Source organism: Bison bison, unplaced genomic scaffold, assembly GCF_000754665.1.
Source record: "Bison bison bison isolate TAMUID 2011002044 unplaced genomic scaffold, Bison_UMD1.0 scf7180017864167, whole genome shotgun sequence".
In the NCBI taxonomy this organism is placed as follows: domain Eukaryota; kingdom Metazoa; phylum Chordata; class Mammalia; order Artiodactyla; family Bovidae; genus Bison; species Bison bison.
Window position 1 is genome coordinate 1,895,389 of NW_011494739.1, and position 14,322 is coordinate 1,909,710.

At 50.2% G+C, this 14,322-nt stretch overlaps 2 protein-coding genes and 1 long non-coding RNA gene across 3 annotated transcripts in view; 2 read left to right on the forward strand and 1 right to left on the reverse strand.

Annotated features, from left to right (window-relative positions):
• RBCK1 (RanBP-type and C3HC4-type zinc finger containing 1) overlaps positions 1-4,160 on the forward strand; it is a 17,576-nt gene extending 13,416 nt beyond the window's left edge. The window contains exons 8-12 of the mRNA XM_010841891.1: positions 40-151; positions 801-980; positions 1,740-1,838; positions 2,188-2,331; positions 3,489-4,160. Of these exons, the coding sequence (XP_010840193.1) occupies positions 40-151; positions 801-980; positions 1,740-1,838; positions 2,188-2,331; positions 3,489-3,569 (616 nt within the window). The 3' untranslated portion in view covers positions 3,570-4,160. The remainder of the gene's footprint in view (positions 1-39; positions 152-800; positions 981-1,739; positions 1,839-2,187; positions 2,332-3,488) is intronic.
• An 830-nt stretch (positions 4,161-4,990) lies between these two features.
• On the forward strand, positions 4,991-6,757 carry LOC104989930. Its single transcript, XR_825438.1, has 2 exons — positions 4,991-5,465; positions 5,963-6,757. It is a non-coding gene; the product is annotated as an uncharacterized LOC104989930 (long non-coding RNA).
• A 2,196-nt stretch (positions 6,758-8,953) lies between these two features.
• Positions 8,954-14,322, reverse strand: part of TBC1D20 (TBC1 domain family, member 20) — a 19,119-nt gene continuing 13,750 nt past the window's right edge. The window contains exons 4-8 of the mRNA XM_010841769.1: positions 13,817-14,003; positions 13,558-13,659; positions 12,490-12,631; positions 11,497-11,684; positions 8,954-11,238 (exon numbers count right to left, since the gene is read on the reverse strand). Coding sequence (XP_010840071.1) covers positions 10,983-11,238; positions 11,497-11,684; positions 12,490-12,631; positions 13,558-13,659; positions 13,817-14,003 — 875 coding nt within the window. The 3' untranslated portion in view covers positions 8,954-10,982. The remainder of the gene's footprint in view (positions 11,239-11,496; positions 11,685-12,489; positions 12,632-13,557; positions 13,660-13,816; positions 14,004-14,322) is intronic.

Below are 14,322 nucleotides of genomic sequence, written 5' to 3' on the forward strand. Positions count from 1 at the left end.
CCCCCCCCCCCCCCCCCCCACTCCTCACCCCTCCCCCAGGGAGTGTCTGCAGGGCACCATCCGCAACAGCCAGGAGGCCGAGGTGTCCTGCCCCTTCATCGACAACACCTACTCATGCTCGGGCAAGCTGCTGGAGAGGGAGATCCGAGCGGTAAGGCCTGGGGGAGGGGCACCCCCCTGCCCCCCACCCTCCATCCCAGGGAACTGGGCTGGGAGCTGGCTGGTGGGAATGGGTTTGAGAGTCCCAGTCTTGGGTTCCGGACATTTGTCAAGAGCCTTCTCTGTGTGGGATGCTGGCGGCCCAAGTAGTGGGCAGGATAGAAATTAGGGGAAATAGCTAGTAAAGAAATCACCCTTGTGAGGAAAAGACAGCAGAGAAGTTAACAACAGTGGGGACAGGACTTCTGGGGCCAGATGGCCCAGGTGACCTCAAGGGCAGATACACAGCCCCTCAGTGCTTTGGTTTGCTCATCTTGAAGTGATAGCAGAAGTGTTCGTGGCTCAGTCGTGTCCGACTCTTTGCGACCCCATGGGCTGTAGTCCGCCAGGCTCCTCTGTCCATGGCATTCCTTTTGGCCACACCTCACAGTTCCCAACCAGGGATCAAACCCTTACCCCCTCCATTGGCAGCACATTCTTAACCACTGGACCGCCAGGGAAGGCACTAACCCGTTCTTTGGATAGAGTTTGTAAACACTGCTGTGTTGGACTTCATGTGTTGGGGGCTTCCTGAAGGTGGCCAGGAGGGCATGCACCAAGGTTTCTGAGTCTCGGGCACCAAGGTTGTGGTCTGCTGGCAGCTCCTGAGCCCTGAGGAATACCAGCGGTTTCTGGACCTGGGCATCTCCATTGCGGAAAACCGCAGTGCCTTCAGCTACCACTGCAAGACCCCGGACTGCAAGGGATGGTGCTTCTTTGAGGATGATGTCAATGAGTTCCCCTGCCCCGTGTGCTTCCATGTCAACTGCCTGCTTTGCAAGGTGGGGACAGGGACCCACCCTGCCCAGTCACTCTGATCCTGCTAGGAGCTCATTGCAAGTCCAAGCTTATTATAGGAATAAGAGAAGGGAGCCAGTATACTGACCCAGTTCCCATGGCTTAGAGCTGCGTGTCAGTGGCCGGGTGTGGCTTGAGTCCTGACCTGAGCCTAACTCTTAGAGTGAGCCCTGAGCCTGGACTGACCCTGGCCTAAGACTGAGCCCCAGTTCTGCCCTCTGACTAACCCTGAGCCTAGTCACAGACCAACCCCAGCCCTGGCCTCAGGCTGTCAACCTCTGTCCTGAATGAGCCCTGACCTCAAACCCAGACTGAGCCCTACCTGACCCTCACTTCAGGCCATCCCGTCATCATTCTCTTAACAGGTGACCGCTATAGAGACTGGTCTTGAGCTGGTAGACAGGGCCGAGCCTGGTCACAGTCCAGTAAGCTCACTCTTAGAGCATTACACCGGCAACCAGGGCAGAACTCAGCTGGGGACAAGGGGCTGTGCCCTGGGTGAGAGGTACTTTAGGGATTTCTGTGCCTATCAGGACTTAAATAGGTATATATGATTATTATCGTATGTGATGACCCTGGCTTCACCACCCTGGCCTCAGTGTCCTCTTCTATAAAATGGGTTGTAGTTTACAAAGGAAGGCTCTGTCACTGACACCATCTAGGCATTAAATGCTTGTGCGGATGCCTGCTCTGGCCCTAACTCTCTGGGAGCTTTCTCATCTCGAGCGCCTCATCCGCTCCAGGCCGTCCATGAGCAGATGAACTGCAAGGAGTATCAAGATGACCTGGCCCTGCGAGCTCAGAATGATATGGCTGCCCGGCAGACGACAGAGATGCTGAGAGTAAGGCTGGGTCAGGGCTGAAGGCCGAGGATCTGAGTTTTGGGGAGCAGTGGGGGCTTCTTAGCCAGAGCTGTGGTTCATGCAGCCCTGGAGGCTCTGAGCTCCTGCTGGCATTTCTGCCGTCCAGAGACGGGACTCAGGACATGTGGTCAGGTGGCGGGCAGCAGGGAGTGTCAGGGTGAAGGGAGGCAACTGCAGACACAGGAGAGGAGGCTGCATTGCAGCTGGGCCTGGGTAGAGCAGCATGGGAGAATGAATCTGAGACTCTGGAGGTGGCCGATTTCTCTCTGCAGTGGGGCGTGGGCCAGGGAGCGGGCTGGCTCTGAGGTCAGCACCTTCTCTGCTCCAGACCATGCTGCAGCAGGGTGAGGCCATGCACTGCCCACAGTGCCAGATCGTGGTGCAGAAGAAGGATGGTTGCGACTGGATCCGGTGCACTGTCTGCCACACTGAGATCTGCTGGGTCACCAAGGGCCCCCGCTGGGGCCCCGGGGTGAGTGCCCTGACAGCAGAGGGCTCAGGAGTACTGCGGGAGGTGCCCGAGAGTAGAGTTCATACAAGTCAGCCCATGGGCCAAGTCACCCCAGCGCCTACATTTGTGAAGTTCATGAACTAAGAAAGCTTTTTGCGTTTTTTAAATTGGTTGAACATATCAATACCTGTGGCTGATTCATGTTGATGTTTGGCAGAAACCAACACAATACTGTAAAGCAGTTATCCTTCAATTAAAAATAAATTAATTAAAGAAAAAAAAGAGGGGGGCTTGAAGCTAGAAAGCCTGGGTTCTAACTTTTCCCCAAACTGTCTATTCTTGATTAAATGAGAATAATAAAAGAGAAATACAATTTGAAAAATGGTTGAACGTATTAAAAGGAACATATTTTGTGACATGTAAAAATTATACGAAACCTGAATTTTAGTGTCCGTAAGTAAAGTTTTGTGGGAGCCCCGCACATTCGTTGGCATTCTGTCTGTGGCTGCTTTTGCGTTGCAAGGATAGAGCCCGTCTGGCTGGCAAAGCCTCAGATAACTGTCTGACCTTTTACAGAAATATTTGCCCATCCCTGCCCTAGAGGGTGCATGTGGGAGTCTGAAGTGGAGGAGTGGGTCCCTGGCTCTGGCACACACTGACTGTGTGGTTATTCCGTTACTCCCTTCTCTGAGCCTGTTTCTTCTTCTGTAAAATGGAGATGATAGCAGAGCCCATCTCAGGCTTCTTGTCGGAATCAAATGGAAAACAGGCGAGAGCAGTGGTATCTGTCATCGTGAGGAGTGTTCCTGGAGTTGGGGCTGGTGTTGTTCATGTCCAGGCAGACAGTGAGACAGGTAGAGCGCTCCCTCCTGCCACCAGCCTGCTGACCCCCTCCAAATATGCAAAAATTCATCAGGTCCTTTGCGGCTCTGGGTCTCAGGTTGGGTAGATAGAGACCACATAATTGAGGGTGCTACGAGAGACCAGAAAGGCCTTGAGAGCTGCCTCCATCTGGTAGCTGAGGCTGTGAGGATCATTCTTAGCAGCAGAATGTGCCCAGGCCAAGACCCATGGTGGGCGAGTACACTTCGTGGGTGTGATGGGGTGCCTGGGGCCGGGGTGGGGCACTGCTCTCTTCTCTGTCCTGACCTTCTCTCCTCTCCCCTCTCATCTCCTAGGGCCCGGGAGACACCAGCGGGGGCTGCCGCTGCCGGGTGAATGGGATTCCATGCCACCCCAGCTGTCAGAATTGCCACTAAGCTGAGGATGGTCTGGTCCCCCTGCTGACCCAGCCCCACATCTACAAGCTTCTGTGGGACAGGCCTGGTGCTTTGGCTCTGATTTCTTTGCGCTCGGCCGAGACAGGGGCCCTGAAGTGGCCAAGGCCTCTGAGCTGCGTGGATGGCCTTGTTTACTGTGGGCATTGCAAGGGCCCTGCCTGAGCTGGCCGTTGTCCATGGCTGCATCTGCCCCGGTGCCTTTGTCCTTCCCCTGGGGCTCACCAACCAGACCTTTCATCTCTCTGCGGCTCCCATCTGTCTGACCCAGCCTTAAATAGAGCCCCAGCCAGAGGCCTTGCTGGATGGAGCCTCTGAGAGCCCTGGATGAGTCCATACATCCCTCATCCACCACGCTCGTCTGCTGAGCACTCAGCCTGCGGCCTCTCCCATTGGCTTTCTGGGGGTGACTTTTCTCTGGCTTTGCTGTTGGAGGCCTGAGGGCCTCTTAGAATTGCTGCTAATTCCACTTAGAGCCAGGAGGGAGACCTGGCATCCTGAAGCCCAGCCAGTTGCGCTTCTGCGCTCCCTCTTCGCTGCCTGTGTACACTGATTAAAATGGTTTTCCAGGAAGGCCTGAGTGTGATGTCATGAGAGAGAGCGGAGGGGTCATGGGCTGGGACTCTGCACAGAGACAGGCAGGGGCCCAAGCTCTCTGGGAATTGCAGTCAAAAGTTGATGTGTCGCCCCTGTCAGTGTAGAACGAGGGTGCGAACAGAGCACAGGGATCCTTGCTCCGGACTTGGCACCCCTGCACCCACTTGAGGGCAGCATGCTCTGGGTCAACCTTGACCTGGACAGGCAGCTTGCACTGTGTTGAGAGTCTGCCAGCTGGTGTTTGCAGGTGTGTGTGGGCTTCAGGCGGGGAGGGAGGGGCTGGGGCAGCAGCTACAGGCTGGCAGGAAATTCTTGCTCTGAATTTCTAGCCTCTCAGTGGGCATCCACTGTCAGGGAACAGAGATATTTCAGGAAGAGGTGAACGTGCCGCTGCTGCAGGGTGATGCTGTGAGCACTTTTAACATCTGAGATAAGATGGCATATTATTATTGGTCCAGTGCTGTTTACTAGACCTATTCTGTGCTGGTCAGATGAATAAAATACGGTTCTGGGTGTTCATTCTAGAAGTTTTTACCTCCTACTCGGACCCCTCCTACTCCCCCCTGCCCCCAATGAAGGCCAGCACACTGTCTGAGCCAGGAGGTGGACATCATTACAACAGGTGGAGGGCATCTTTGCAGCTCACAGTCTAGACTCCAGGCTCCAGGATTTTTGAAAGTGTTAGTCACTCAGTCATGTCCAACTCTTTGGGACCCCATAGACTGTAGCCCTTTCTGTCCTCTGTCCATGGGATTCTCCAGGCAAGAATACTGGAGTGGGTTGTCATTTCCTCCTCCAGGAATCTTCCCAACCTAGGGATCAAACCCGGGTCTCCCATATTATAGGAATATTCTTTACTGTCTCAGCCACCAAGAGTTGGGGGATGTCATTTGGAGGGAGACAGAGGGGAAGGGCTTATTCTAGACCCTAGAAAGGAACAGCCATTCTGTTCCTGGGTGCCAAGGCTCAAGAGTTGACCCCAGCCTCTGTGAGCAGAGAGGTGAGATAATGTGAGTGCTTTCCTGCTCTGCATCAGCTCATGAATCATGAAGGCTTTCCCTCCCTGGGAGTAAGAAGGAGTCAGGCAGAGCCACTGACCAGAGGAAACAGCAAGCTGAGCTGAGCTGGACCCCAGGAGAGCGCGGGGCCCACCCAGACCAGGACCAAGTGCTTGCTCTCACCAGCTCCTCCAACCTCCCTCTCTTGCCAGGGCCTGTCTTGACCTTGGTGAACCGTAGAGGCCTGTTGTGGAGCAAAGCAGACCACTCTCTTGGTGCACAGGTACGAACTACTAAGCCCCAGGCTATAACCAGTCTACCTAGTCTTGTTTTATAAACTTGAATTGGTCGCCAGTATTTTTAAATTGAAGATGCTACATTAAAATCTAGATGTCCAACTTCTCTTGAAAAACACTGAAGCTTGGTAATCTGGGTCCTCATTTCCACGTGGCAGGTCCAGATCACATGATGTTCCCGATCCAGCTCTCCGCAGTCCTTCACCCCTAGCGCTTGTCGCACCACACTCCCAGTGCCCTCGCACCATTCTTTTGGCATTGAGTACTAAGAAATGTTAATGAAACGTTTCTTTCCCCGTGGCTGTATCAAAAAAGTGAGGACAAGAGGGAAGTGGGAACTGCATGGGCCGCATCTTTCACTTGGCCCACTCCATCTGCACCAAGGCGGGCAGTGGGTTTATGTCTGCTGCAGCCAAATTGGGGGGGGGGCGGTCAGGAGGGCAAATGAGATGGTGCAGGGCTGTCCTCGGGTTCTACCTTCCAGCACCATACATCACATGCCAGAGGGTGAAGAACCTAAGATGGGCAGGCTCACAAGTGCTCCCCACTGCTGTCAAATGGAGGCACCACCCTCTCCCAAGGAGTCACCGCAAATAGGGCCCTGGCATGAACTCTCTGGGGCAGACTTGAAACCAAACCCACAGGCTTTGGACTCAAGCCATCTACCTGAGGAAGCAGCAGGAGGTCCCAGATGTACTTGTGTGACGCAGTTTTTCTCTTCAGGGCCAGTGGAAGCACACTGCTCAGATAAAGACCAGCTGCTGATGTGGGCAGGAAGTGGTGAATGGGCCCCACAGCCTGTGTCAGAGTAACACATGTCTTCTTCTAGTGTCTGGGCCTGCCATGAAGGCCACTCACTTAAAAAGCAGGAAGCTGGAGGCAAGCCCACAGCCTTGCCAGCTCACAAAGGCTGCTTGACAAATTCCAACCGTATGTTAAGTCTGGAGAAAAGGGCCTTTGAGAACTGGAAAAAAAGCAGCAGGATACACCAGCAGCAAACATGGAGGGGACGGTAGGGCAAAAGGAAGAACGCAAGCCAGGCTGGGCCTCAGGTGCCACCATCTGGTAGTTGTATTTGGCAGAAGCTTCTGGCCTGTTCTTCCTTCCAATCACCACTTAATCCAGGGATGAGCTCCCGGGGCCCAAGCGCAAGGCTGAATTAAGGTGTTTATTGACCCATATATGTTCACGGAAATGAAATAAAAATACTTGTACAACTTCAGTTTGTAAGACGTTTTCACAAACGTCAGTTCATTAAACCAGCCATGGTGGGATGAGACTATCTCTCTTTTACTGTCACTGACAATGAGTTTGAGAGATGTAGTGCCTCGGAGAAGCTCACATTGCCAACGAGAGACACATTTGCCATCGTGTCACCAGTCGCTCTCTCCAAACTGAGTTTTGGTCATGGCCCATCCTCACCCTACAAATTGCCTACAGAGGGAGTCCCAGTTGCTTTCCACAGATCTCAAAACTCTCCTCCGCCTGAGCCCCAAGTACACTTCCACTGACAATGCACACTCCCATCTCTGTACAAAACACCCACACCTTTTATTCAGCTGTTATTTTTAGTTTTCCCTTCAGCCTTGTGTGTTGTGCAGTACTTTCTGATATCACGCTTCCCCAATTCTCCAATATCAACTAGGTGTCCAGTAATTCAATCCAGTTCTGACACTAACTACCTGGGAAGTTAGCATCAGATGCCACAAGTTAAAGGGCTCAGTCCCACAAGGCTGTCCCATTTCAGATCCAGTAGCAAATGTGGTGCCCAGACCACCTACACTTCTGCCTGGTCAACTACAAGTTCACTAGTTTCCACAAAACCCTCTCAGGTTCAGTAATTCGCTGGAAGTGTTCACAGAACTCAAGAAAACACTTCACTTACATGTACTGATTTCCTGTAAAGGACACAACTCAGTAACAGCCAAGTAAAAGAGATGCATAGGGCAAGGAATGGCGGGAGGGCTGCAGTATTCCCAAGCCGTCTCGGGCCATGTGATCCTCCCAGCACTTTGATGTATTCAGCAACCCAGCAGCTCTCTGAATCTCTGAACCAAGAGTTTCTGCAGCACTCAATGTCCAGCCTCCCCTCCCCTCCCAGGAGGTCACTGGTGAGGCTCAAAATTCCCACTATGTAAATTGGTACAGCCACTATGGAGAACAGTATGGAGGTTACTAAAAAACTAAAATGATCCTGCAATCCCACCTGTGTATATGACCAGGGGAAAAACAGGATCTGAAAGGAAATACACACCCCAGCATTCATTGCAGCACTGTTCACAACAGCCTAGACATGGACGCTACCTGAATGTCCATCGACAGAGGAATGGATAAAGAGGACGTGGTACATGTACACAGTGGAATATTTCTCATTAAAATAAATGAAATAATGCCATCTGCAAAAACATGGATGGACCTAGTCACACTGAGTGAAGCAATTCACACAAAGGAGGAGAAATATGACATTCCTCATATGTAGAATCTTAAAAAAATGATATGAATAAACTTACTTAGAAAACAGAAACATACAGACTTCATGAACCAGTTTATGGTTGCCAGGGTGGAGGGGTGGGGAGGGGGGAAGGGATAGAGAGTGAGTTTGGGGTGAACAGGTACACACTGCTGTATTTAAAATGGATAACCAAGGCCCTACTGTATAGCACATAGAATTCTGCTCAATGTTTTGTGGCAGGCTGGATGGGAGGAGTGTTTAGGGGAGAATGGGTACATGTATATGTATGGATGAGTCCCTTCATTCTTCACCTGAAACTACCACGTTGTTTGCTAATCAGCTATACTCCAATACAAAATAAAGTTAAAATAATTCCCCACCATATAATCTTTCTGGTGTTCTGTCCCATCCTGAGGCTATTGAGGGGTCCAACCTTAACTCACCTCAATATCAACCCAGTTGGAATCAAAAGGAAATCATTATGAACAACAAAAGACACCCCTATCACTCAGAAAATCCTAAGGCTTTTAGGGGAACTGGTGACAAAACCCAAATATTTATTTCACCACACATACCTTTCCTTCAGTTTCCCATTTATCAAATTTCTCTTTACATTTAATCAACTATAAAACTGCCACTGAAAATACATTGCTCCTTCAATGCAGCTCTCTGGTGAGCTCCCAGAGGCAGGGCGGTGTCCTGGCCAGCCCTGTATCCTCCATGAGTCAAATCAAAGGACAGCATGGGTAGCTGGCCTATGGTGGCAGGACACAGTCAGAGAGCCAAGTGATGCCTGCTCAGCCTTCAGCCCCTTGTCTCCCTCTGGGGCTAAGGAAACAGTAAACCCAGACAAGTGAGTTCTTGCCTCAGGTGAAAGAGAAACTGTTTCAAGTTCTCCAGGTAAGTCAAAGCCAACCAAGAGTCCACAGCCTAAGGCACAGCTCCAGGTCAGGGGTGGAAGGACGGAGCATCCAGATGTCTAAACCCAGAGCCACTCCAACAACGGAAGAATGACAAGAGGGGTCAGTAACCACATATGGCTGTTTATTTCATACAGGGCTCTGTACAAAATATTTACACATATTCTTTACAGAATAGTAAACCACTTGAAGGTAAAAACACTTTCTTCTCATTGGCAGGGGCTAATCTTCATGTCAGCAAAGCTATAAATCCTAAGAACTTTCTCCTTTCTAGGCCACAACAGAAGCAAATGCCACCTGCTTTCCTGGAATCCAAAAAACCGTGGCCTTGGGACTCTGATCACATGCACCTCCCCGCTACCTCTTCCCCATCACTTGCCTTCAGTATTTACAGACAGACCCGGGAGTTTGTGGCAGGAGGGGCCGATGCTGTCCACTTGCAAAGATGATAAGACAAACCTGCTATAGAAGACTGGGAACACCTGTCACATCATCTAGATCTTGGAAAAATTCCCGCTGTCTTGATAAATCTACCTCTTTCTAGATTAACCCATCCATATCATGCTAACCCCAGATGGGACTCCTGCTATGGAGAACGATCTGTTGTTTTTGGTTGTAAAGTGCTTAGTGTAACTCATGTAAGTAGATGCCTCTCCTAACCACTCTGCACACCGTGAGAACATGGGGAGGATGTGGAGGTCTGGTGTGGTGGGAGGAAGTGCTTCTGGCACGTTTAAGAAAATACTTGCCAAGAGAGAACAGTGCCCCAGACAGACCAGGAAAAGAAAAGTACATGGCTGCTTCTTACCATACACCCCAGTTCTTCAAAGCAGCAAAAGGCACTTTTTTCCAAGCCACAGTTAATCTAAAACAAACCTAGGTTTGCTTACACGAAAAGCTGTATCAGAAGAACTGAATATGCATCGTGTTCCCTAAGGCCTGGAGAGTCCCTAGGAAGCCTGGAGCAGCGGGGCTGGCTGTCCTAGGCTCCCACCACATGCTTCAGGCTGCAGTTCGTCCCTTTCTGGGTGCTGACAAGTTCCCAGTGACATTTCCAACCAGGAAGGAGAGACCAGCAGCTGAAGAGATAGGTCAAATGCAAAAAACAAAGCCAAGGTGATGACTGGATGCTGATCTGGGGGTAGGAGGGGGACTGAAGGAAAACATGAAGGAAGGAAGGGAAGCTAGGGAAGCTAGACAGGAAGTGAGCACTGTGAAAGTGTGGGGCTGTTTACAAACAGCAACTCTGGCGGAAGTGAAATGTTAAACGCTTAAGTAGAAAGGAAACCTCAGGGTTTTAGAAGCTCATCGTTCGGATGAGAACTATTTTTTTTTCCATGAAGGAACTATTATTTTAAAAGTGATGGTACTTTACATATTGGATGTGTGTAATTCTAAAAATAGTAGTAAATGTACATTTTTATAACCACTATGTGCCTTGTGGAAGAGTAACAAGAAAAAAAAGGGGGGGGGCAGGCAAAAACTGGCCTATGTGAGGGGTCCTAATACTTAACATTCCTTCCTGTCTGACTGGCAATGCCCAAGTGATTTCTAGGCTGAAAATAGGTAGGATTTACCTACTAACCTAGTTCACATGTTTCTCTAAGATTTCTGACCAGCTTGGAGCTACTCTTAAAAGGGGCCAATCTTGCTCCCAGGCCAGCCTCCTCTGCCCCTTCCCCTTCATTTCAAGGTCTGACTAAAGCAGCAGCTACATCCTTCTTTGTTAAGCTGAAGCAGACAGACTGGAGGAGCCGCCAGGAGGGCATTCAGTGGTCCAGTTTACTTACTATGAGCAGCCAAGACACTCCCCAGTGACCAGGCCCAGAGGGTTCCAATGGCACCCAGGAGCTGCAGAGACCCATTTCCTTCAGCAAAAGAGGAGGCAGCGGGGAGCTCACTCAGGCCACAAGGGAGAAGAGTTCTGTGCTCAGGCCCCCGAGTGCCCAGCGTCACGCAGGCTCTGCTATTGGCCTCTGAAGCAAAGGCATCCATGGACAGGAGGGAAAGGGTGCAGGAATAGAAAACCCTTGACTGAAACCCTTTTAATAAAGGAAATTCCACCCCCTCCCATCTGTCCATGGAAGGGTGAGACTGTGACGTCATGTAAGAGGAAGTATCTTCTCTGGCATTTAGGGAAACAGCTGCAGCTGAAACTTTGGGGCCCACTCCAAGGCACTTTTCACCACGGCTAGGGCGGCCGCTCCAAGCGCCACTGTCAGCCCCATCACCGCCAGCTTCACAAAGCGGTTGGTCCTTGGTTTGGTCAGGACATCTTTTGTTCGCTCATCAGGCCGCAGAAGTCCCCGAAACCGCTGCCGCAGTACCATGTCAGGCCTCTGCTGTGCTGACGCCAGCTCAAAGTCTTTGAACGTAGAGGCAGCCGTTCTGCAGAGGGGAAGGAGACAAAAGGGAATGGGATGAAAGAAGAAGGGGGAAAAAATGGACTAAATAGTCTGAGGGCAGAGCCACCCACTGCTCAGAAAACTCTTCTTGATCAAGACCCATGAAGTCTCAAGTGGGGATTCTGTTGGCATAAGCGGATCTCTGGAAAAACCACTCCCAGCCCTGTCCCTACCAGACACAATCTTCCATCACTTTTGCTAACAAACACCCCTGCACAACCAGTGCCTCAGCACCACTCACTTCTCAGCTTGCGGCTGGGCAGCTGCCTCTCGAGCAAGTTCGGACGGGGGAAACTGAACAAAGAGGTCTCCTGCTCTACTGATCAGTGTCTCATAGGGCAGGTCCTGAGGGATCTGGGACAACAGGTGGTGGACCGAGGCCATGTCGCAGTCACAATCCAGGACTTCCTGCTCTCGATACAACACGATCTGTGGGGAGCAAGGCCTTGTGTCAGAGACCACAACATACAGCAGCTTGGCCACTTCATTTCATTCTCCTTAGAGGTAATATAAATTGGTACCAAACAGGGCTCACCCAAAATGTTCAGCAAATTCCTGTACTATCTGGGAAGTGATGCTATACTTATCTGAGTGCTTTTCCCAATGGGCTAGCACTTCCTGCTAGAGGCAAACTTCCACACCATGACAGGAAAGGCTGACAAAGGAAGGAGGTTTTTTAGGAGGAAGGAAAGGAGAGATTACTGGAGATACCTACAGCTCTAGCACAGAAGAAATGGTTCAAAACAGTAGAAAGAATGGTCTTGCTCCCTTTAAAACACAATGAAGAACACCCCCTCCACCCTCACGTCTGATAGTTCAGGCCCCTCTAATAACTGGAAGCCCTCATCCCTGACTAAAAGCCATTTCAACTTTCCATCATAATATCATGCCTCTTCTTAAACCCACTTGGCCATTTGCACTAGCTCCAGGAGCTGTCAACACAAACCCTGATAATTCACAACGCACATGAGCATTTTAAAGGTTCAGAAGAATCGAACAGTAAAAAAAAACTAACAACTTTGTTTAACCAGCATTTCCCAAACTTATTTTTATACATAATATTTTTGACTCCCATGACTCTCCCAGTAACATTCCAAGAACAGTGTCCAGGACACCAGCCCAGGAAGTGCTGTCTTTTGTATCTTTCCATAATCACCAGGTTTCCTTTTAGGGAAGATGATCAAGCTGGACTGGGAGACACACGCCAAACTGCTGGCTCATGGTCTGTACCTACCACAGCTGCAAAGTAAATGGGCATCAGCGGGTGGCAGGCCAGGAAGAAGTCGTATAACCGCACGACGTGCCTGAAGTCAGACAGGACGTGCCCGAACCAGGTGATAAGCCAGCTGAGCGCAAAGATGGTCCCCACCTCGGCACTAGGAGCAAGGGAGTCCAGATGTTAGGTTCCCTGCTGAGTCATCCTGTCCCTCTCCCTGGGCCTTCTTTGTCCTCAGTGCTGTATGAAGAAAGTAACTGGGGAACATGCTTTCTGGAAAATTCAGCTGCTGATAAATTCAGTATCTTCTCCTCACAAAATATTACAGAAAGTCCTTGCAACATACTCCACATCATGGCACTAATACCACAGTAGGGTCCTGGTTGGCCTTATCTCCTTGGGTGCTCTCATCATGGCCAAGAAATGTCAACTCCAGGAACAAGAATCAGCTGTTTTCAGAGAACTACACCATTTTCCTTCTGGGAAAGTCACACCCTTTTGGGGGGCACAGGCAACTATCCTTAGGCTTGAAAACATAACTGTATTAATTGTATAGTTAACATGAGATGACTGAAATACCTTAAGACACAGGTGTTTTTTTTTTTTTTTTAAGAGAGGCAGGTATTGGCCAAGGACACACTTCCAACTAAACAGAAGAGAAAAATCATACAAGAATTGCAAAGAAATATTTCTTTTCCTTGGTGTATGGTAAATAAAACAAGCTACAGATGGGGTAGGGTCCTATAGGACTCTGTACTTCCGTTGTAGCAATAACCTCAAAGTTGGTATGCTTAGCTCGCCCACCTCTCTCCACTAAATGTAAACTCTTTAAGGGCATGGGCTGTGACATCTCCTGCATTCCTGGAAGAGCACAGCACACAAAAGTGTTCTAAGACTGTGCACAGAACTGAATTATCTAGATTGCTGGTGACTGGAAAGGACAACTCAGAAGAACCTAACACTAATCAACATAAGATGATGATGCAACTGAGCTAGACTTGTGAGGAATAAACAAAGGAGCAAGCTGAAGAGGGGTGTCTGTGTGTGCGCGTGCACGTGTACACGTAAATGTAGACACATATATACCTCTGCATGAAGTCATGGAGTTCTGGATTCACCTGGTCAATGATGGGCATCAGATAGTTTAATATATGCTTGGTGTTGTCCATTGTTGGGTCCATGAAATCCCTAGAAGACATTTCAATGAGCTTGGTCAGACCAAACATTTGGATCAGGGTTGGGGGGCAGTTGGGATTGGGGTTCAACCCACTGAAAACACCAACTAGAAAGCGGGCTGAGGAGTTACCGCTGGGGGGAGCTGTCTTCTGCCCTTTTGCGCGGGTACCTGAGATGGTGGGTAGACAGCTTCTCTACTAGGGACGTTGCCAGCCTCTCGCCGAGCACCAGCAGAAACGTGACCACGATGTCGTGGTAGCCCTGGTAGTAGTGCAGCTGCGGGTTGCGCTCCAGGATGAGGAGGATGATGTCGATCAGCTCTTCCTGCAGCCCTTCTCTCTGTTCTTCTGGCATGCCTGGGAGAGGGTAGTGGGGGGGAGACGCACTTGAACAAGGCAAGCAGTCTAGTAACATGGAGGTAAGGAAGACGGTAAGCTGTGGATATGCAGACAAACTGTTTAATAAAGTAAAACAACTTGGCAACACATTCATGATCCATATACTGTTGATAGCCACCTGGCCATGTAGGAAAGAACCACAGACTTGGAAACCTTCCAGTTGGGGAACCCAGCCAACAACACCATCTTAACCAAGTCAGCACAGGGAGTGATGCCAGCAGGGGAACCACTGGACAGCATGTGCCTCTTGATGTGCTGGGGGGAAAAGAACTCAATA